General features: G+C 41.2%; 1 protein-coding gene across 1 annotated transcript in view; it reads left to right on the top strand.

The window, feature by feature from the left end:
• The first annotated feature begins 1,819 nt into the window (after positions 1-1,819).
• Positions 1,820-23,170, top strand: part of LOC139914213 (myelin basic protein-like) — a 49,034-nt gene continuing 27,683 nt past the window's right edge. The window contains exons 1-2 of the mRNA XM_071902476.2: positions 1,820-2,047; positions 15,231-15,289. Coding sequence (XP_071758577.2) covers positions 15,245-15,289 — 45 coding nt within the window. The 5' untranslated portion in view covers positions 1,820-2,047; positions 15,231-15,244. The remainder of the gene's footprint in view (positions 2,048-15,230; positions 15,290-23,170) is intronic.

Raw genomic sequence — 23,170 nt, 5'->3', positions numbered from 1 at the left:
GGAAATTGGGTTTGACCAATGAGGACTGCTGTTACTGAGACTCTAATGGGTTTGTCTCTGCATATCATGGGAGTTTTTGCAATGATGCTTTGATACTCAAATTCTAAAGGGAAAATGATAAATGTGTAGACCGGGTATTCTTTAATCAGAAAACTGCACCAGCAAATTTGACTCCATGGCTGATTGAAACTTCAGCACAGCCTCTTGTGGGATTTATGAGGGGAGGAAAATATTTTTGTTAATATCACTGGGGAACAAATTTTCCCAGGGACAAGACTGAAAAGAAAAATGAACAAATAATTAAAAGGCCCTTAGGATATTTATTTGGAGCGTGCAAAATATGTTATTAAAATAGCTAGTGGCAATTTCTTTGAGAACTCTTGATCTCAACCTTGTATCTCTGTTGTACAAATTGCATTTCTACTGAGAGCTCTTCTATGTTATGCGTGCCAGTAATACCACTGACCATAGAAAAGCACTTCATTTTTAAAACTAATAGAAATAAAACATGAGAACACCTGCCTCTAGGGCTACATTTAGAATTATTCAGTTTTCCTTCTTTCATTGGTATGAAAATAGAAAGTTGGGGTAGTTTTTACTATTTCTGATTAGACAATATTGATTGGAGCAAATGTAATCATGAAGACAGCATAAGAACCTCCTCAAAAGAAGAAGCCATGATTTAAAAACGTTTTCAAAGCTTGATTTTAAATGATTAATTCTGTAACACAAATATAATAGCCTATAAATGATTTTGGAAGCCTTCAGGAGAGCATTCAGGACCAGTGTTCCCTAAAATGATAGTTTGGTGACATACAGCTAATAATTTATCACACTGACCAAGTAATTATCTTGTCAGTCATTAAACATTGCTCCACTTTATCACTAGAAATTTAGTCAATATTGTCTTGAAAGTTTTGGTGGCAAATTAATGATTAAATGCACACCCTTTAATACATCTGTGTGTCTGGGAGGACACGCACTTGTGTTACTATTCAACACAACAGTTAATCACAATAGCCTACATTTTAACACAACATATGTTGTTATTAACATATCTTGTGTTGAAAAGTAATACAAGTGTGTGTGTGTTGTCCCAAAGAAGATACACAGATGTGTTAAAATGACACATCCAGAGCAGGGACCCAAACCCGTAGCTTAGGGTTTAGTGAATTGACGCCCTTGTACTATGATAAATACCTACCTACTAAAGACAATGTATGGTGACGATGCCAGAAGAGATGTGCTAGCCTATGCAACAGCAAATACTTGAGGACATTTTTATTGCATTCATGAATGAAAGGCCAGCAGCAGCCAGATTACACTCACAAGTAAACATACAATAATAACAAATAACCGCAGCCTACAAGTTGCATAGGTGGATATGGGCTGAAACATTTGGTCACTATACTAATATTGAATTAGGTTATGAATTCAAACAACCACTATTGAGGTGAGCAAGGCACTGACCCCCCAGCTGCTCCAGTGAAGCTGCTCAGTAACTGACAGTAGAGGACTGTGGTACTGGGCAGTGAATGTGAAGCAGAGAATGGTGCTCAGTTGACTTACCCATAAACAAAGGTTTATATCATATGTTTGTTCCTGATCATGTGAAATTGCATTATTAAATTGCATTTCCTTATTTGAACTTCATTTTCTCAACCCTCAGTTTCAGTCTACTTGAAAATCAGAGCGAGTACTAGCCTATCCTTTGCACGGTTTCGCCAGCTGTTTCAAAATTCGTGCATAGACGTGCACCGACGTGCTCTTTAGCCCACATTTCTTGGCGGTCTAAAGCTGCATTCCGCCCCACCCCGAAGAAACAACCTCATCACCAGAGTACCTAAATCAGGAAGCACCGAGGCACGTTTATTGACGAAGAAAGAGTGCTGCAAACATCAACGGCGAAACGTGAAGGGAAAAAAGGCGTTGTTGTTATTATTGTTGACGACCACCGTCGACCACCGTTGACTGAAGACCGATACTTCGTTACGTCCAGTACAAGGCTCAGCTGTGGATGCATTTGATTCAGTCAAACCGGAGAAGGGTACGTGCACTGCCGACTTGGTAAAATTGACAAAAACAAATGCAATGCGGGAAATAAGTCAGCGTAAAAGAGGTAAAACAAGTGCGGTGGATACATTATTGTCGCCTGACATTGTTTCCACCGCAGCACAATGTAGAGTAACGATAGTAAACATGTTATCCACGTCGACCTGTTTACTAACGCGTCTTTGGCTAGTATGTCGTTTCGAAACCTGACAGCAAAAATATGCCCGGAATCTCGTTTTCGTGCTTGGCCAAGTCTACCTGGCAACTCAGTGCAACAATGTCTGGTTAATGTTTTTTTTTTTTTAATCAGCATCACTGCCCGAGTATCACTGCTTTGTTATGTGCTTTGACAGTGTTGTTTTTACTCGTACACCTCCCTTCCAGTCCCTGCGTTCTCTCTCGCCCACCAAACACTATACAAAATCTGGCTATTTAATACTGCCGTGCTTATCGGCAAACTAACACACATCGTAGAACAAGATTTAAGACATTTTGCGAATCGTTACAGTCCACTGTTCATTTCGGCACACATATAATACACCAAGCAGTACTTAATTTCAATAAAATGTAAACTTTCAGAATTGGTCACGCTGCTCGCTACCGCCCACCGCAGTGTATTTTGATGGGAGAAGATGTGGGACCAACAGGGAAACCAATTCTAAAAGTTGAAATTGTGTTAAAATCGAGTGCTGCTTGATGGATCATCTATACCCCGAATTTACCAGAATACTCCTAACGATTCGTTTAAGGTCTTAAGTCTTCCACGAGGTGTGTGAGTTTGCCGATTAGCAAGGCAGCAAATTGGCAGATTTTTTAATAGAGTTTGCCGTGAAGCTCACTCCATATTATAGAGAAGGGAACTTATCTGGACTAGTTCCTCCCCAGCTGTGCTGTCAGTCATCAATGCTGTGGTTAAATGTTTTAAAAACAGATAATCCAGGTCCTCAGTTAATTTAAATATTAGTGATATAAACAGACCTGTGACCACATAACTGTTAATCCTAATTAACACCTGTGGCCATAATTTGCATTCTTTCTTTTTTAATACAGTCTCATAAAAGTAGCCTAATTAGCTTTGTGTCCAGCATAACAATGCCTCTTAGCTGTTCTCATGGCTTATATCTGAAATAGCCTATTTGTTGTCAGACTGGTCCACTGGCTTTCCAGAGAGATTTCAACATGTGCTGTAAAGACTAGAGGCAATTTAGTATTACATCACTTTGCATACTAAACAGGGATTGGTCAGCAGTAGGCTATGCTCCACCTGTCACTGGACATAATATAAAAACAGTGTAGGCCCATAAAAGAAAAACATACAGGCATAACTGATCAAAACAGTTGGTTGCCACTGCACTGTTTGACTTCCATGCTTGTCTGTTGGTGACAAGAATTGCCAAGATCTAGCAGCAGTTGAAGACCCTATGACAACCTTTATACAACAGTCTGTTGAATATAAAAAGAAAGATTGGAGCCCAAAGCAATGCTGTGACTTGCTGTGGCTGCTGCGGCTGCTGTGCACGATCTATAAATAAAACACTCACACATGAGTGGCTGTTTACATCTGAACTCGACTGATTTATTAAAAAAAAAAGCCTGTAGCCTTGAATGTCCTCTGGCCTGGGAACATTCAGCAAATGGACCTCTGACATTGTCTGATGCACACAACATGTAGGTTTGATGCTCACCTTCCGCCAGATGAAGGCACAATACAAATCAAACCATGTTAACTGAAGAATAGAAGGAGAACATTTTCTGTCACTCATATCAGTTGCACCATGAAGCTTGAATAACTTAGAGTTACAGTCACAGCAACCTCAAATAACATGGTTGTACTAGTATTTCATTTGTGATACAAACTGAGTAGTGCTTGCTGTGAGGCTGCTGTTGCTGCAAGTCACTATGGCATGATCTTATGGATTTTGTGGATTTTGTCACTGGTAACTAGCTTTATAGAGAAAGCAGTAGAATGCATTGGAGTATAAATAGTGTGGCGCAATCCGCTGTCGCATACCTAGCAGCTCTGAGTAAGTTTAAGGAGAAGGCTGTGTTTGCCTGTGAATACCTGGCCCGGAGGTCGCAGGAACACATTCCTTTGCATTTCTCAGGAATGACCTCAGCTCAGACAGGGAGAAAATGCCAAGTTTGTTCAGCCGTCACATGTCTGGCTTGGCATTCCTTTTCTTACCTTGTGAACAGAACACACCCTCTTACTTGCCAGCTAGTGTATTTTTGAAAGCACTTTAAAGTTAGGTGTGCTGTTGCCATTTTCCATACCATGTGATATTTTTCACGCCATGCATCCACCACATACGCTTACACACTGTAGTCTATATCTTTGTTTCGCAGGTGATATACTGAGGTTAGTCAACTTCCGTCCTCACAGACTAGCAAACTTCCTCTCTGTTCTCACTTCCTCTCCTGTCTATGCCTGTTGTTGACAGACAGGTTGAGTCACATTACCTATCCCTAACTCCTATGCAACATCGCCGTAGTTTTGCTCGGGCGTGGTGCAGCCAGATAGCTCGGGGTTCACTCGCTGCCGCAATGACAACATGATCAGTCATCTGCAGTGGTGTCACAGCCTGCAATGTGTCAGACCCTCCTAGTCATCACAGCAGATGGCAGAGTTGAATATTTTGCCACAAGCGGCAAGTTGAGAGGTCCTAGCTGGGATTATTATCGACTAGCGATCCCCAGGTGGCGGTGGTTGTGTATCTCCTTTGAGGAGCATTCAGCCTACCCTCCAGGCGCTAGGCTTTATGAGAAAATCAGGAGGACACCCCAGGGAGTGATGAGAGATGCCCATGCATAACAAAGCAAAACAAATATACGCTAAAAAATAGTAACATTGCAAAAGATATACACAGCATTAGACCCTCGGGAGTAGGGCTATTCCTCTCTAGTCTAATAGTCCCCTAGAGTTGGACGTGTTCTTTCATGAGGAAAATCCTCTGGCAGTCATTTCAAAAACTTGGATTGCTTTGCAGAGTACCAGCAGCATATTTCCCTGCATGCTCCATCCCCCTGCCACACAACATCAATGTTTGTATGTGCAAGAGAGAGGCTGTTGCGGTAGTAGAAGTCCACAACATCCTTGTTATATTATACTGTATGTACCAGGCTGTTCAGAAGGATGGAGGATCACTGGTCTGGTTAAATCATCCATATCTGAGACCAATTATCTCATCTTAAGAAACCAGGAAGCTAACAAAACGGTGGCCCTGATGTTTCTGACGAGCAGCTGGAGCCCACAGGCAACATTGCTTCTCTTGGTGGTGAAGCTGCTGTAGTTCAGCCAGATGATCACGGCTGGCTAGTCACTTAGTTGACAAAACTCAGCCCGCTTGCTACTGTGCTGGCCTGGTTCCATATACAGCTATCCTCACTGATTCAGTGTTGAGCCCAAACAAAAACTTTTGGCATGGTTATGAAATGTTGGAATAATGATTATAATGATAATGGTAATGATGAGTGTTGAGAAATGCAGCGCTTTACTCCATGGTTGAGCATTTTGCAAAGTCATAATGTAACAGCAAAAAATGTATAGCAGGGGCGCCTCCTTCCTCTGGGTGGGTGCTCTGCCAAAAAGCACAAACTGGCTTCGAATGAATTCATGAAAACACATGGGAATGGTGGCACTCCCAAAAACGTATTGGAAAAAAATAGGACAAAACTTTACCTGGGGGCGACACGGTGGAGGTTGTAACGTTGATTCCTTTCTGTGTGGAGTTTGCATGTTTGCCTTGCGTTCAAACTTTTTGGCTCACCAGGCTGGCAATGGCTGCCAAGAATGTTTTTTTTTTTTCAGCCAAAATAATTCATACACATTTTCATAGAAATACTGCGAGGCGTTAATTTCAGATCCTGTTGCCTAGAGTTCCTCCCACAGGCAAAAGACATACAAGTCAGGTGGATTGGAGACTCTAAATTACCTGTCTATCAGTGTTAGTCCTGTGATGGACTGGCAACCTGTCCAGGGTGTCTCCCTGCCTTCCACCCAATGCATGCTGGGATAGGTTGCAGCCTCCCGTGACCCCGAAATGGAAGAAGCGGGTAAACAAAATAAATGAATGAATGAATGAAAGACCTAACCCCAATTATACCATGTTTTCATTAATGGCCAATATCAGTCTCATGCGTTTCAGTATATAAGCCCTCATCAGATATCTGGTTTTGTCCTATTGTTTTTTAATACGTTTTTTGAAGTTTTGCCATTCCCATGTCTTTCCATTGATTTGTTGATAATGTAACCAAAGTTATCATGTTGTGATAATTGGTTGCTTATTCAGTTCTTAGGGTTACGATATTGTATGGCAGTCTCTGAACCCATGGAGCACACTGCATCACTTTTATCTTAATTTTGCTAACGTGACATGACCTTATGCTGGCAACTTAATATCTCTGGGGGGAAAAATAGAATCAGCAATGAAAAAAGGGGAAGGCTTTGAGAGAGGAGCAGAGGGAAAGGGATGGAGCGGATTGAAAACAAATACAGAGACCCTGGATGTTAGTCTTGCCTTCACTGTCCTGATCACTGTTGTAGCATGTTCCCACCCGCCCACCCACCGCCAGGGACAGATGTTGACCCTTGACCTCAAATCTCTTGTCAGGGGGAGAGTATTTCCACTGGCAGATAGGGTGTGTGTAACTCCATGGCTGTTTCTCATCTCACCACACACTCTCTCTCTTGGGTGCCCCCCCACCTCCCACCCACACACTACACACTACACACTACACACTACATGCACACATGCTCTGTATTCATTACGTAATTGGCCCTCACAGTAGAGCACGACATAGTGCAATCACTGAGGGCAGCTGGAGGGTTAAAAGAAGCTGTTGTCTTTGTCTACAAGGACAAACTTGAAATATAACAAAGGAACCAGGCAACGGCAGGCAGTCACACACATGTTTCAGCCACTTGTGGGTTTAGTGTTGGACCGATGGGTTTGCCCATATGTCTGGCCAATATTGGCTTTTTATTAAAAATCATATATCAGCTAGTCAGTGTCATCCACCTCTGATATGAGCAGTAGTATTGTTGTTACTATTACAGTAATATGGAGGGGGTTTCAGTGGAGAATTTTATGGTCTAAATAGCCTACTGTTTCAGAGGCTTTTCCACCCTGACAAGAATACAATTCTGGGGGGAAACGTTGCGGGAATACACACAAGTGAAAATAGTCAAATTTAACGATATTGAATATCAGCACAAAATATCGTCTTTCAGCAGCTTAAATTAAAAAAAAAATCAGTAATCAGCCTTCAAAAAGCCATATTGGTGTCAAACCCTGTAGGATCATTCATTTCTCAATCAGAGAAAATGTTTGCATGTGGAAGGAAGTGGGTCTAAGACTGTCTAAGACCACATACAGATGCCTGCACAGATTTTTTCTTTCCCCTGAGAACCGGGTGTGTGATGGAGAGGCGTATGCTACACTACAGAGAAGAGCGTGATTATCTGTTTGTCCGCATAGAGTGATGGTGGAGTCCAGAGAGCGAGACTAGCCAGGGAGATCTACTTGTCTTCATCCAACATGTCAGACAGGACAGCGTCAGTCCCGAATTTACAGAATTTACGCACAGCAGTTGCAGCAGGGCAGACACACCAGTAGTGTGTTGCACCAGTTTAACGTAAAGTGACAATGTTTTTTTTTTTGGGGGGGGGCAACATTTTTGGTGATAAGCGATCATTGCTGTGGTGTTTTGCATTGCAGTTCCCAGCGATCACTTTGCAACAGTGTCACCAATACTTTGCTGCCACTGGACTGACAGCAGCATGCTGTGGCCGGTGAATGGAAATTCTTTGGAGTCTGAGTTTACGCATAACTAAATTGCATTAGACTAAAACCTACACCTATCCCCTACTAGGTGTAAAGCAGGGATAGGCAACCATGTGCCATGGAGAGCCGAGAGTATGCAGGTTTTCTTCTATTAATTGGGGCATGAGAATTGATTTTGGTACACACATTATTGGCCACAGAAGGTGCAACAATGTTTTGGTTCCTTGTCCCTTTTAAACTCTACTAGTTAAGACGCCAGCACCATAGCTCCTGCATCACATCGCTAGCTTGTCTGGGAAGCTAAGCAGGTCTAGCTGTGGTTAGTCCTTGGATGGGAGACCACCTGGTGCTGGAAGTGGTGTTGGAGGACCAGTAGGAGGTGCTCTTCCCTCTGGTCTCATGAATAATATCCCCAATGCCCCAGGGCAGAGACAGGGACTCTGTCCTGTGAGTGAGCACCGTCCTTCGGATGAGACGTTAAACCGAGGTCCTGACTCTGTGGTCAATAAAGATCCCCTCGGCACTTATCGCAAGAGTAGGGGTGTAACCCCGGTGCCCTGGCAAAATTCCCCCCAAAAAACAGGCCTTCCTTCCATCATGGCCACCTAATCATCCCTCGTTACCTAACTGGCTCTTTCAGTCCTCTACTCTCCACTGAGATAGCTGATGTGTGGTGAGCGTTCTGGCGCAAACTGGCTGCCGTGCATCACCCAGGTGGGTGCTGCACATTGCTGGTGGATGAGTTGAGTCCCCCCCCCCCCCCCCCCCCCGATATGTGAAGCGCTTTGAGTGCCTTGAAAAGCGCTATATAAATGTAATCAATTATTATTATTATTATTATTAAGATGTACCTTAAGGGGGTGGCCACACTGATCTGTCAGAAAACACACAGAATTTTTGATGGATATAGGCTTCTGTCCAATGGGTTGATGAGAATACAACAAACAGCAGTTTGTTTTATCTTTGTTTTAGTAATCCTTTGATGATGAGTCGTACAATAATGAGATGGTGAGCATTAATTATATCCTCCTCCAAGGTCTTTGTGTTTGCCACCATTTTTCCCAAAACAAACAGGAACGCCTCCTCGATTCTAATTGGCTGGATGACAAAATTCATCCATCCAGAATACAATTCAATGAGGTTGAACCTTATGTCAGACAGCAGACAGCAGACAGCTTTGGTGTCAAACTAACTAATTCTCTAACTAGTAACTTGAATCAGCATAATGTTTAGTGTAGACTTTACACTTATGACTGAATGCATGTTCAGCTGGTGCAACAGGCTGCAGCAGCATATTTCTATTTTGGTCCAGCAGCCTTCCCTGAGGAAAAAATGCACTACATGGAGGTGAAATGTCCTGTTATCCCAGTACATGAAAACAGGATTTACTTAGATTGTGCAAATGAATCTGAATTATCTATCTACCCATCCATCCATCCATTCAGCCATCTATTAAAATGGTAGTCTAAATACTATACAGACCCTATGTTCATTTGGCAAGTTATATAAATGATTGTTGCTTTTAAAATTTACATCAGTGTACTATTAATCAACAACAGTAAACACATTAGTAGGTTGATTGGTTGAGTGTTTGGTGCATCCGGTCCTTCACTCACCCCTATCTTAGAGGGGGCACTGACAACAACCCGTTAAACGCCAGAGGAGCAAAATCTCATCAACATGAAGTTCATACTCCCATAAGACTCTCTATGTATTGTGTGACTCTGGTGCCTGCCTGGGAAATTGAACTTGAACATTTGTACTGTACCGGGTGAGAACAAGTTGATGTACTAAAATGCTCTGCAGAAAGAAAAAAAAAACTGCCTTTCACCACATTGTTTACTTGGCTCTCAACATCCAGCTTTCCATGAGTCATTGTCCTATAAAAGTCTGAATTAATGCTCGCTGCCCCTTTGAGGAAGTATCCCTAGAGAGAGAGATATATAGAGAGAGATCCTAGTGTTTTGAAATCCATTTGCACAGTATTTTTTTTGTCTTTGTTAATTCTCTAAAATAACTTTAGTTGACAGTTGCTACAGTGAATAAAGAATGCCTCATTGTGCTGAATGCATTGTGCTACCTGATTGTTGCTAAGAGTTTTATTGCCTCGGGTAATCCATACTTCCTTTTGTCAGCATTATAAAAAGCTTTTACTGTACAATCCTGACAGGGAGATTTATGTTGCACCAAGGTAATATCCCTTTCTACAGTCAGAGAAATAAATACCTGTGCCATCTCTGTTCTCACTGCTAAGATTGTCTTTTTATCAGTTGATAAAACGTTACCTGATACACATTTCCAGCAGGCAGCCTGGAGGAGATTTTCATTATGATTCCTCTATCTGTGGTGCAGTCTATCCAGCAGAAAAGTCCCAGCTATTACGCATTTCTCTTCGCTGCAAAATGTAAAAGTCCTTGTTGGCCTCTCTGCAAAGAGCATCTCTATTTGATAATCTCTATTTGATCGTTCAAGCGAAGTATAAACTGATACCCTGAAATAAATATTCACAAAGCAGAAAATAGGGGTACAGTATACAGTAGGTGGAAACAGAAGACATATACTAGGAAGTCAGTTTAAAGGCCACTGAGCAGTTTTTTTTTTTTAATTGGTGATGAGCCCCATCCCTTATCCCCGCTGACGCCATGTAAAAGCATTAGTTGATTATGAGGATGATGATGTTAAATAGCCTCAGGTAATAGACAGCTAGCTGAGTAGTGGCATGAACGCTGCAGTCAGACTGTAGATAATTACACATATACACTGCAGACTCTGCTTTGAGAGGTAATGGAGTCCTTTAGGTGCTGGCCTATATGTAGCTGACCTATAATTTGTGCTATTTCCCCATCCTAATGAATTATGAAAGTGGGCAAACGGAAATGTTTCAAAAGATATAGCCGACTCTGAGACACTTGGCTATTGACATGAGTTTGTAGCTTGTATGGTTTATATGTGAAGGAGAGATTCCAAATGTTTTTTGCACCCCCTCCTTTTTTGTCTCTGCTTTTTCCAACACCTTCCTACTTCTTTCTAAATTATAGACCCATGTGTGAGCAAAAATGCAGGCCAGGGAAACGGTGTGGAAAGTAGTGCTGCTGAGTTTTAATTGCAAACACACACACCCTCTCTCTCTCTCTCTCTCTCTCTCTCTCTCTCTCTCTCTCTCTCTTGCTCTCTCGCTCTGTCACTCTCTATTATGCAACAGTCTTGTCTTGCAAGTCCTTGCAGGATCTCAGTTGTGGTTGTGTAACATTTGAGAGTGAAACTGGCTCCAAAGCCTCCCATTCAATTACACAGAATCCCTGCACTCCATTTCCCAGAAACATTTGATTGGGTCCCCAATGAGTATCACTATTGCCCCAAATTGAAAGCCCAACAACTGGCTTTATAACTGTGCCTCTTTGGTTGATCAGCAGGGGTTTTCAGCTTATTTTTTTCGGCTAGTTGTTTGTGCTTTCTTTGACTGTAACTCAACCACCTCCACACTCAGGCATGATTCAGCCTATTCTCTTGAGTTCACGAGTGCAATTTAAAAGAAAGCAGTAAAGTTTTTCATTTGGACCTAGTTCTTCGTAGAGCTAAACCATTATAAGCTCACAACACGCCATATGTTATGTCATATGTGTTATGAACAAGACAAGAAATGATGGTTGCATCTCAAACAGCCTGATTAATATATGGGCTTTGCAGCTGCATTACAGATCTTTTATCAACCTACATGATGGTGCCATCATGGAGGTCCATTGGAGAATCAGCTGTGTGCAAATAATGGAAAGGATTGAAAAGGATTGTTGTGGTGTGGCTGTAGATTAATTCAGTAACGCTGCAAGTAATTAGACATTAGTAAGTGAATATTAAGATTTTTTTCTTCTGGATTCTGGAAACACCACTGCGAATCACAGCATGTGTCCGTCGAACAAAACTAGTAGCCTAATAGTGTTTAGTCACGAAAATGTGCTAACTCAGAAAACCATCAATAGAACAGCCGTTGTTTACTTTGCAACTCTTCAGAGCAAATATTATTGATGATCTTTTGGATACGCGTTGTGAGTAGTGTTTACATACATATTCATCAAATTTCTTGGCTTGGGTCTTTAGAGTTTCCCTTTGCATCTGGGGCCAAACCAAAAAATAGGTGAAGTTGTCCTTGTTTTCAACACAAGTGCTTCCAAACTCTGAGTTGTAGCTTAAGAAGAGAAGGCTTTGTTAGCTAGCTAACTAGCAGGCTAATTTAGCAAAGTAACTGATGTAAAATTAACACTAGCTTCTACTAGATACATTACCTAGTCTGCAAATCAGATTTGTTTACAAGACAGTGGCGGTTAGCTGACCAGATACTATGGTTAGCTAGCTAACAAGCTGACATTATCTAAACACTAAATCCATCAGTGGTGAAATGATCAGTTCCCAGTCAAAAACCGCACAGAAATTAACCATGTCTATTCAGTTCTGTTTAGAAACACACTCAGCTGTTCACAGCCACTGTTGCCCAATAGTTGAGGACATCCGATATGGCCGCCAGTCACCTGAAAACCCTCCACTGCACCAATCAGAGAAAACCTTAATTATCAGTAACTATATGTAGAGAGATACACAGTATGTAAAGCCTTCTCGTTGTATGTTTTGCACTGTCCCCTCACACTGTGTGAGGTCCTGTTGTATCATTTGTTGTACCAATAAATCTATTGACAAGTTCCCAAACCTGATATGCAGGATTAGTTTAACCCTATTCTGCATATCGAACTCCTTAATAACAGATTCATGTAATCAACTACTTGCACCGACAGGTAAAAATGTAAACTTTCTCAATCCTAATATGTCAGGAGAATGCCTCACTCAGTACTCTGGGACAAGAGGTAACGTAGCCTAAGACCCAATGTCTTGCAGTTCCTATTTTGATCTGAGGTATCAAACTTCTTCATCTTGCCCACTCTCCTTATAAACGAAACCAAGAGATAAGAACCCAATTGTCCAAAAGTGTCCATTTCATGGCTATTCCATGCAGACTCCTTAGGGTGCAGGCTTCCTTGTTTTGATCCATATTCTACCCTTGCGCTTTGCACGCTGAGCGCATTTTAATCACACTTGTTTGAGTGAGGTGCTGGAGCACATTCTCTAAAATCCCCCCCCCATGATAAACACTGCTCCCCTGTTGACAGTATGATGAAAGAAATTTCATCATCGATGCTCAATGTTTAATCTTTTGCCTCTTTTCTGGTCTGCTCAGCATTTCATGTGCTAATTTGCTGTGGGCATGAAGGAGGCTCTGTGTTATACTGCATTTCATTAAGATCCTGACCAGCAAAAGATGACATGTTTGGTGTGTGTATGTCTCTGTGGATGTGGATGTGCAGTAATGATTTGGTCATGATTTCATAATTAATCATCATACTTGTTCAAAGGCTTTATTAAGATATTTTTGAATCCCTTTGATTGATTCACGACTTAGAAGGGAAAATGAGAGGCTCAATGCATTACTTGCATATACAACATTTTCCCTATCCTGCATTCATTGAAACCAACTAAACCCTAATTAAACTGTAATCGTAAGGCTGGGCACCTAGTGCAACAACTCATTAGACTTTTCCTTAGAAAGCAGCTAGCTAACCAGCCAGCAGGGTCAAGCCTCTGTGGGATTAAGTGACCAAAGGAAGATGCTAATATTAGAAGTAAGCATACAGTTTCAGGAAATGTTGTCATGTTTTCATCTAATTCAAACCATGTCCTTTAAAGCAAATTGTGATCGATGTTTGGAATCATATTTGTGCAAATAAAATATGTTCCTTAGGCTTCAAGTTCTCTTCAAGTTATAGTAAGTTTTCATTGTCATAGCATTTATAATGGTTGCTTATACATTACACTACAGTAGTATAGTCATGAAAATTTGGTATGAAGTTGTGTAAAAGTTTTGGAATTTAAGTGTGGGGACATATCAGTAGTTTACATATCAAACAAATGTTTAAGATTGGTGAGTTCGGTTACATGGTGTTTTCAGCCATGTCTTCTAAATTAGCTTTATACTAAAGTCTTGCATGTGCATCCAGTCTTACTGTTTGAAGCATTTGACAATTCAGTTTTGTCACTAAACATTGCTTAGCCCAAACCACAGCTGATGGCTGCAGAGTGTCCTTTCACAGATTCTACCATCGGTCTAATTACACGTCATGTTACGTGTCATAGTTGCATTGCCTTAATTAATCACTCATGTCATTACCAAAGCAGCAACATCAAAACCAGAGTGAGTAGCATAAACGTTGTCGAATAGGGACACTACGAAGATGTAGAATTATAAAATAAAGAAAGGACAGAAAAGGAAACTGGCAAGGTGTCAAAGATGATGAAAGTCTGCTTTGATGGTTGCAAAACTCCTAAAAGCCACAGAATGGCAAGCTGTGATTATTTGAGTATGGGAAAACTATCCTTCAGAAGAAGTCATTTTTTCTTCTTCTATCTTTTGGGACTAAGGGGTTGGTGCAGGCAGATATTTTCACTACATCCCCCAACATTGGCCACTTTTGTTTGAGAAAATAAACACTCTTTTAGTTCTTGCACTTTTTACTCACTTTTGCACCTCATATAAATGTCAGCCCTTTTTTGCATCAGTTGGCCTCTTTGTTGCATTTATATCAGTGCAGAAGTTGTTGGTTTCTTTATGATGTTTTAACCTACACAACTCAGGCAAACCTCCTAAATCATCAGACTTTTCCTTAGAAAGCAGACATCTCTCACTTGCGCTGTATGAGAAAATATGCATGCAAATAGGTGTAACTGAGCCTTCCTTTCCCTGCTTCTTCCCTTAGGGCAGCTTACTTTTCGGTACATTTCAATACTTTTCAGAGACATTGCAGTATGTTACTATTGGCTTTTGTCATTCAGATTTCATTTTGTTTTCTGCAATTATTGCAACAGAACTCGAGTTTGGATTATACAGCAGCAGACTGGTTGTCAAAAGTTTTTTTTTTTGCATTTAAATTTTCCCTTCCTTTGCTATTCATCATGCTCAACTTTATTGCCATCACGCTCGTCTTAATTTTATCTTTCTATTATCTAATCCAATTTATATTTTCCTCTTCTTCCTATCTCATCTGTCTCCCTCACGCTCTCCTTCACATCATTTCAGCCTTCTTTTCCCCCAAGCTCATCCAAAGCAGTTTGTTTTTTTTTAAATATTTGTTAGCACTCGTCTTCATCAATGTCAATTCCATCATCCAGTATAAAACAGTGTTCAAGATCTGTTGGGAATATCCCAGTATTCTTGTTGCTCTGTATCATGCTACAGTTCCATTCAGGCCTGAAGTGGTAGTATCTCTTGCTTAGATAAAGAGGAATATCTAGTCTTCTGATAATATGCTGTTTACAGTCTTCCCCTGGTGTAAACTCATTTTCTTTGCTTCACAGCCTCTGTCAGCAGCATGGGACAGCATCTAGGAAAGAAGGAGCCACCCGCAGACAGCAGGGTAAGAGTCCTAAGCTAGGAGTTTTTATGGCTGGCTTTGTGCATGAGGAGTAAATGAGCTTCTAATAGCTTGAAATGTGTGTGTTAAGGTAGGCATTTTGCCATTAGTCATTTGAGAATGAAGCATGTGCTGTAGAATTTCCTTTTCACCTTATCTTTTTGAGCATTGGCCTATATCAGTGTGCAACAGGACTTTGTACCCTGTTGTAGAAAAGCTGCACGGCTCCTTAAGTCAAATTGAATTATGACCTTTACTAAGCTCTCAGTCAAACTGTTAACCACATTATGTTTTGAGTCTTTGTTTTATTCTGTATGGTTTTATCCAAATCTCAAATTATATAACAGAGCACAAAGGTGAAAATACTCAATTTGTCACAGTTTGTGTACTTTTTCTCCAAGGACATTGTACAGAATGTTTATTGTATAGGGATGTAGTTTAATTTATTTTTGAGCCGCCCACATGTAGTCAGGTTTATGAGCGCGTACTCACTCAGCTCTGGCATTTGGAACACAAAGCGAGGTTTTGTGGTAATCGTTTTCCCATAGGCAGCAGGTTATACTCATCTTTCAAAAGTATTATGTATTATGTATTATGAGATACAGCGATCCATGAATAATGTGCCAATCTTGGATATCTATAATCTCATTATGTTATATGAAGATTTATGTGACACGGTGAAGATTTGTGTTTTGGAGAACAGAGAAAGGACGAGGTACAGAGATGAACACGGTGTCTACTGAGTCATCCATCAGATGATGATGAAGACGATGATTTTGTCAGTGTTGAATAGATGAGTTTGCCTTCAAGGTATTCTCCAGGAGCCGGCTGCACCAGCTGTTCATAAGATAAAAAAAAGTGTTTACTAAGTTGAGATGTACACATCAGCATAGTTGTTACTGAGTATTTACACCTACCAACTTCCCTGTAACTGTTGTGTAGCTGATTAATGGTAACCAGCAAACAAAATACTGTTAACTTAGCTTGCTAAAATAAACAAACAACAACAAAAACATATGAGCCGCTTAAAACAAATATTAGAAAATGGAGAAAACATTTGGCATCAGCGGGTATTATGTGACAAGCTACATCCTGTTGACATTTATGATGATGTGGATGCCTATTGCAGTATCGGTTCAGGCTTGAGCAGATATGAGTATTCTTTATGTCATATTCCTTGTTTAAGAAATCACCCCAATGACAGTAAATATAGATTAACCCCAATAATGAAAGTTAGATGGTGTAACTTGACACCCTCTCACTCTGAACCCCATTTATGCTTATCAAATTATTCTGAATTCATAAATGTATGTATGTATAAAGCAAAGCAATACATATCTTTTAATAGCGAAGGGGAGGTAAGTTTTTTATGCTGCTGTGGTCCGTTGAAACGGTTGTTGTAGCTCGTGATGCTGCAGTGACTTCCTTGTTTACATTGTTGATTGCTTTTTGATTGGACGCAGCTACAGATGTTTCCTCGTAACCAATTTACACATTACTAAGGCTTTTCTAGCTAAGACACTCCTTACATTTGAGTGGTGCAACCAAGAACTTAGTAAGGACTTTACACACAAACTTAGTAACGGATTTATGAATGACTGGTGCAACTCTGTCCAGGTTCAGGTTTATATACTGAACAAAAATATAAACGCAACACTTTTGGTTTTGCTCCCATTTTTCATGAGTTGAAATAAAAGATCTAAGACTTTTTCTATGCACACAAAAGGCTTATTTCTCTCAAATTTTGTTCACAAATTTGTTTAAATCCATGTTAGTGAGCACTTCTCCTTTGCCAAGATAATCCATCCACCTGACAGGTGTGGCATATCAAGATGCTGATTAAACAGCATGATTATTGCACAGGTGTGCCTTGGGCTGGTCACAATAAAAGGCCACTCTAAAATGTGCAGTTAGTGTAGATTATTTTGACTTAAAGGTCACAGTACTGGAGTAAGGATTATCTGCAATGTGAATTAAAAACACCTGCAGTCATTTTCAGTTGCTCTGAGTTTTTTAGATCATGTGTTTCAGTACTCTACATGCCAGATACAGGGCTTAAAGACCTCTGGTCAGGTGCCGGATTTCCGGCATATGGACGTTTCAGATTCACAAACTATTTTCGACAAAAGTTTTATCCAATCATATTCAGCGAAGCAAATCAATATTTTACATTTACCAATGGAATGCGAGCAAGTTTATTTTTTTATCCAATGAACAGCAAGCTACTTTCTATCACAATGTAGCACCGATTCCGTGGTGTAGCACAGCTGAAATATGGAAACAAAGTTCATGAAAGCTGGTGAAGATACACGCGTCACTGAGACAGGAATAAAAAACAAACGGCGATAGGTATGGATTGAATAAACGGGTGGAGACGGGAAACCGTTTGACACTTGGTGCGACAAATTAAGGGAACCGGGTGTTTGTTCTGCACTGTGTGCTCAACCAGCAGAAAGAAAGTGCTCTTTCCACATGAGGTAAATCCCAGACACAAAGCCGCTATGCGCGCACTCCGATATCTGACCACACCGGGAGCGACAGTTACAGCTGCCGCTCCAGCAGCAATGACAGACCTGAACGTGATCTGTCTTTCACAATTTACAGCTGTCATTCAGCATAAAAATGTGGCATTGCTTTGGCTGTTCTCTACAGAGCTCCCGAGGGGTCACCTGGTAAGAAAAAAACAATTGATGTGGAAATCCATATGGGCACCGATTGGTAAACCGCGCACGGCTCCATGCGCACGGAATAGTAAACCGTGCCCCGAATTAGTAATCAGTGCGCACGGAGTCCTAAACCATGCCCGCGGATTAGTAGACCATGCGAACGGATTTGTAATATGTATATTGATAACGTCAAACAGGGACACCACAGCGGCCCACAGAGTTGCATATAAAATTTAATTAACATGCTTTTTCTACAAGCATGATTTATAGGGAGTAAATGGGTTTCATATTGTCACCAAAACACACATCGGATCATAAATTAGACCTACTGATGTGATTAATCAATGGTTATGGTTCACATATGGTCTAGGTGCCTAATGGCTATTACAGCTCACTATATGTATGCCAAGCTGTGTGTAATGGCTCTGGCTCACTGTAGGCCTAAAAGTTCCTCTTTGATGTTATCAACGTAGATATCACAAATATGTGCGCTTGTTTACTAATCCGTGGGCACGGTTTAGGAGTAAATTGTAAGAAAACTGTGCCCACTGATTTCCGCATCATTTTTTTTTTGTACCAGGTGACCCCTGGGGGGCTCCACAGTTATCCTTATTGCACTAGGTTTATAGATTAATAATGCTGTGTGTTGAATATTCATTCATTCAGCACATAAATGTGTCAATTGTTTTTGTTGTTCTTGTTATTGGACTACTTTTATAGAGAAATAGAGAAATAAGTGTAGTGTGCCCCCCCCCCCCATCAGTCAGGAACATTTCAGGCTCAGAATGTTTTTTTGCTTTAATCCCTGCAGATATGCTGAGAGGTGTTAAGCCCAATACACGCTATAAAAATAAATGACTTGCATACACACATGGAGGACACACTTTGAGTGTTTTAAATTACTTCTGCTTAGGTTTAATTGATGCAATATACTTACCATGTTTTGAAGGATGATGTTATGCGCACTGTATTTTAAACAGTTTGTCCTCCTATGTCTGTTTGCACCAATCAGCATGTCACACTTTACTGGGCCAAGTTGCCATGGCAATTTCTGATGCATTATGATAGCCTTTCAATTTCTATGGCTATTTTCTGTTTTCATCCCCACTCACTCAATAATAACCCTTCTAAAGCCACAAGCCTCGCCGCGACAATGCATCTGTGAAATAACCCATTTGAATTGGAGAGAGTAAATAAATGACTGTGTGCATCAAGGCTGACAGTAAACCCTCCCCAGGTACACATCTCATTTAACCATTAGCTTTGAGCCAGTGATCAGCAAGACTCTATTCAGCCAGGTTCCACCCATAAAGCCCAGCTGTCCAACACTGATAACTGATCAGCCATGTACCACAATGGGCCGAATAATCATTTCCCTAGCAAAAACAGCACTTTATTGCACTAAAAGCCCATCTTGGAAAGGTTGAGTTCTTGCGGTTTTTGGTGGGTGGTGGGTGTGCACCATCTTCTATTGTTGAATCAGACGGTATGCGCAACACAGTTAAGATTAATGAGACAGAGAGACATGGTGCTGGTTGATGGATTATGTTTGTATGCTGCTGCTGTATGACGTCTGTCTGCAGGCTAGCAGAACTGTTGGAATAGCCACACGTTGAAGATTATTGCACTTGAAAGCATCAGGATGGATCGGAGAGTTTACACTGAGGTATGGATAAAACATGAAGCCCTCTACAGCTGTGTCATAGTATAAACAGAGGGATACAACCGTATACGCATGAGGAGATATGCAGTAACATAAGGTTAAAGGTATAGTGGAGCATTAAGGGAGCTTTTCCCACTTTTGTAGCCTAGTTTATAACAAACAAGCTAGTCAAGCATGTCACAATAGGCATTTTAATTGGATGGGAAGTGAGAAGCAGTAGCGTGCCCCAGTGCTACTGCTTGACAGAAAATGTCCGACTGTAATAGGCCCTTAATTGAACAGAGCAGACATTTTTCAGAGATTTTTTTTTTTTACTCATCTTTCTGCTCTCTCCGAATCCAGAAATTGCAGGCCACCCATTGTTCCTGTCTGCTGAGTGTGGGAGGATCAGGCATAAACTGGGGCAGTAATGTAATTTAATGACATCAGGTAATTAACCCCAGCCTGGCTTAAGTCCTTTTTGTCACAGCTTTTCAAATCACAGCAGATAAAATGAGTCGAGCCATTATGGTGCAGGCTGCAATCAGATTTGAGGACACTGTGAGCCAACTGTGAGCAGCAGCCCTAACCCCGGCCACTGAGCGAGGTGATGGAAAGAAACTAAAAGGAGGGAGAAAGGGGCAAAAGATGAGAAAAGAAAAAACACTCGGTCTCTCACCAAGGGGGCTGTAGGCAGCATCATAACACTGTGGTCTGCCTGTGTGGCCTGGCTACCTGCCTCGTGCCTGTAATGGCCGGAGTGGGATTGTGTCGGCTTACTGGGGTGCGGGGCAGGCCGAACCTGCAGGGAGGCTGTCGGCTCAGCCCACAGATGATTTGTTGCCTTTGCCTGTAAGGCACACTCTGGAGAGCCGAGAGCAGGAGCAAGAAAAGTGGATTAATTTGTAGAGTCTTTTAAGCTGCCAGGACGAGGATCAGGACAGCATGTAGCACTAAAGAGCATTGTTTACTTTGAAAATGCCGTTATATATCTATCTATCTATCTATCTATCTATCTATCTATCTATCTATCTGTCTCTCTATCTCTCTATCTGTCCATCCATTCATCCGCTTTCCAGTGTATAATGCATTTTTTTTTGTTTCCTGCCGAAATACCAGCTGAAATTCTACATATTTGAAAAGCTAAATATTACATTTCATATCAAACAGTGTGTGTCTGGATTTAGCCAAGGGTGTCCAGATTTGGGCACTGATACATCTATGTATATAAAATCCAATTTACCCTTCTAATATTAAAAAAAAATCTAATACAGTACCAGTAGTTATTGTCAAATATTTGTAGCTTTTTCTTTTTTTTATTCCTCTCCCTTTGGCTTGATTATCATCATCTCAACCAAAGTCAATTTAAAGGTCTGGCAAAACAGCCAGTTGTCATAGTGACAGTCAAACAGGAACAGAGCGTGATAGAGTAAGGCAGGTTGTGTTTAGAAGCTGCTGTCTGGGTCGTGATCCCTTCCCCGATCCCTTATGGTGTCAGGAGGGTGAAATGTACCCACACTCCTTCTGAGCCGCTCAGCAGCAGCTCTGGCCAAATGTTTCCCGTTCAGGTCTCTCTCTGAAATATTCACACCGCACATAGCTTCGAGAGCCCCAAACCCCACTTCAAACCAGCTCAGTCGTCACTGCACACAAAGCCTGCCAGTTGTTTGACAGATAGGCCAAAGGCAGACATTCAGTCACTTCCACTATGGTTCCACAAATTCAGTCCTGCTTAGCCAACAGATAGCTTTCATTGCAATGGCTCATTATAGCTGTTTGCAGGATCACAGCATGAGTGAACGGAACACTTTATCACTGTTAAACACAGCTATTTGGCGATGCATCTTGCATTTTTGGGCCCATTTTGATGTTTGGTGGTGTATTTTTCTTATTCCCACGGCTGACCAAATGTTGTGACGTAACGTTGAGATATTTCCACCAGCTGCAATGGAGTTTGATAGCAGACAGTTTTTCAGCTATCTAAAACATCTATGGTAAGCGTCAGGTTTTGGTGTCAGTCCCTCAGAATCAAAGAGCAAGAGCTTCTTTGTAGACCTGCCATTTTGCACCGACGTTCAACAAACATACAGGGAAAAATCCATCATAGAAGAGGAAGAGATACCAGTTTTTCCACTGACAGTAACCTCAATAGACCAGAATGCAATGCAGCCACAAGACATGATACATTCTGGCTAAGGGGCTCTCACTTTTCCTCGACTGGAAAACTCTCACTCTCTTGATCTTACTACGCTATCGCTATCAATATTGTTCTCTCCACCCAGATGTATAACCTACAGCGAAATGCAACAAGTTCAGGCACATTCTCTGGAGGTTGTTGAAAGTCATTCTGGGAAATATAGGAAATTATTAACTGAAGTAGAATTAGATGAGACAGGTTGAGGGAAAGTGGCTACACCAAAAAAGTAATTACAACACTTCATCACATAATACCTCCTGGGATGCATTGAACATCACGGATTGATGATATCTGAGGATCTGCCTTCACCTTATTGGCTCCCAGATCACCTGTAAATGTGTTGGAACACAAAGGAGTCTCTTCGGACGGGACTGGAAATATCAGACCATCTATGAGTGCACTGAAAAACAGAAATACTGGGGTCGAGGGGGAAAATGACAGAGATGGTCGCTCCGGACGAGATTAAAAGTAACAAATAGTTCAAGCAATAATTGCAAGTACACTAGCTATACCCTGGAGAAACTAACCCTGTCTGAATGGGGCTCTAGACTGTGTATGAACAGAGGATATTGATATATAGGTGGTTGTTCTGGTCTCCTAGTTCAAAACAAAACACCTTTAGAGAGTTGGAAGTTGCAGTTGCTGAATCCCTTTAAAGATTATTTTTAAGTCACTGGTGTGGTCCATCTTATTTCCCTTGCTAGTCTCAGTGTCTGATTCTGATATAGTCCTAGAACTGGAACTTCTGAGTCGGAAAGAGACTGAAGTCTCCAGATGAGGGAGCTTCAGGCTCAGCTAGGGGACTGCCAGCTTTCAGAGACCATCAACTCTACCATTGTACCCGATTAGCCATGACAGAGACCTCTATGTGTTGTGGCCAACCCAGCATACTTGTTCCTGTCCCTGCCTGTCACTCTGGGAGAGCTCCGTCCAGAGCGACAGCCACATCTGAATTATAACTCCACTCTTCCCATCCTAAGTCCTGACTAAGTCCTGTCTACTTCTTTCGCTGTGTTCAGTTTTATTCGTAATATCATTCCCATGCCCGCAGCCTGGCCTGCTGTAACCACAGCTAAACCACAACATCCACAAAACGAAGACCGGGTTATTGTTGTTGGTTGTGGGAGCAATGATATCTTTCTGTAGCGGAGATGTGCTGTGGGTAGTCGTCAAACTAAACATAATCAGTTTATTTATCATGCTTTATATTCTGCCTCTTATTCCAAACACTGACTTTGAGAAATTTAAATTTGATATCTATCAAAGATAATATTACTATTTTAATTTCATTTTTGATATACTGAAAATGATAATCTGTCTACATATTTGATGATTTGAGGAAAAACAACGTTTTCAAATAAGAAAGTAGGATAGGTAGA

The sequence above is a fragment of the Centroberyx gerrardi genome, chromosome 12, assembly GCF_048128805.1.
Source record: "Centroberyx gerrardi isolate f3 chromosome 12, fCenGer3.hap1.cur.20231027, whole genome shotgun sequence".
NCBI classification, from domain to species: domain Eukaryota; kingdom Metazoa; phylum Chordata; class Actinopteri; order Beryciformes; family Berycidae; genus Centroberyx; species Centroberyx gerrardi.
The sequence above is the reverse complement of the archived record's forward strand: the minus strand, read 5'-3'. Positions and strand labels throughout refer to the sequence as shown.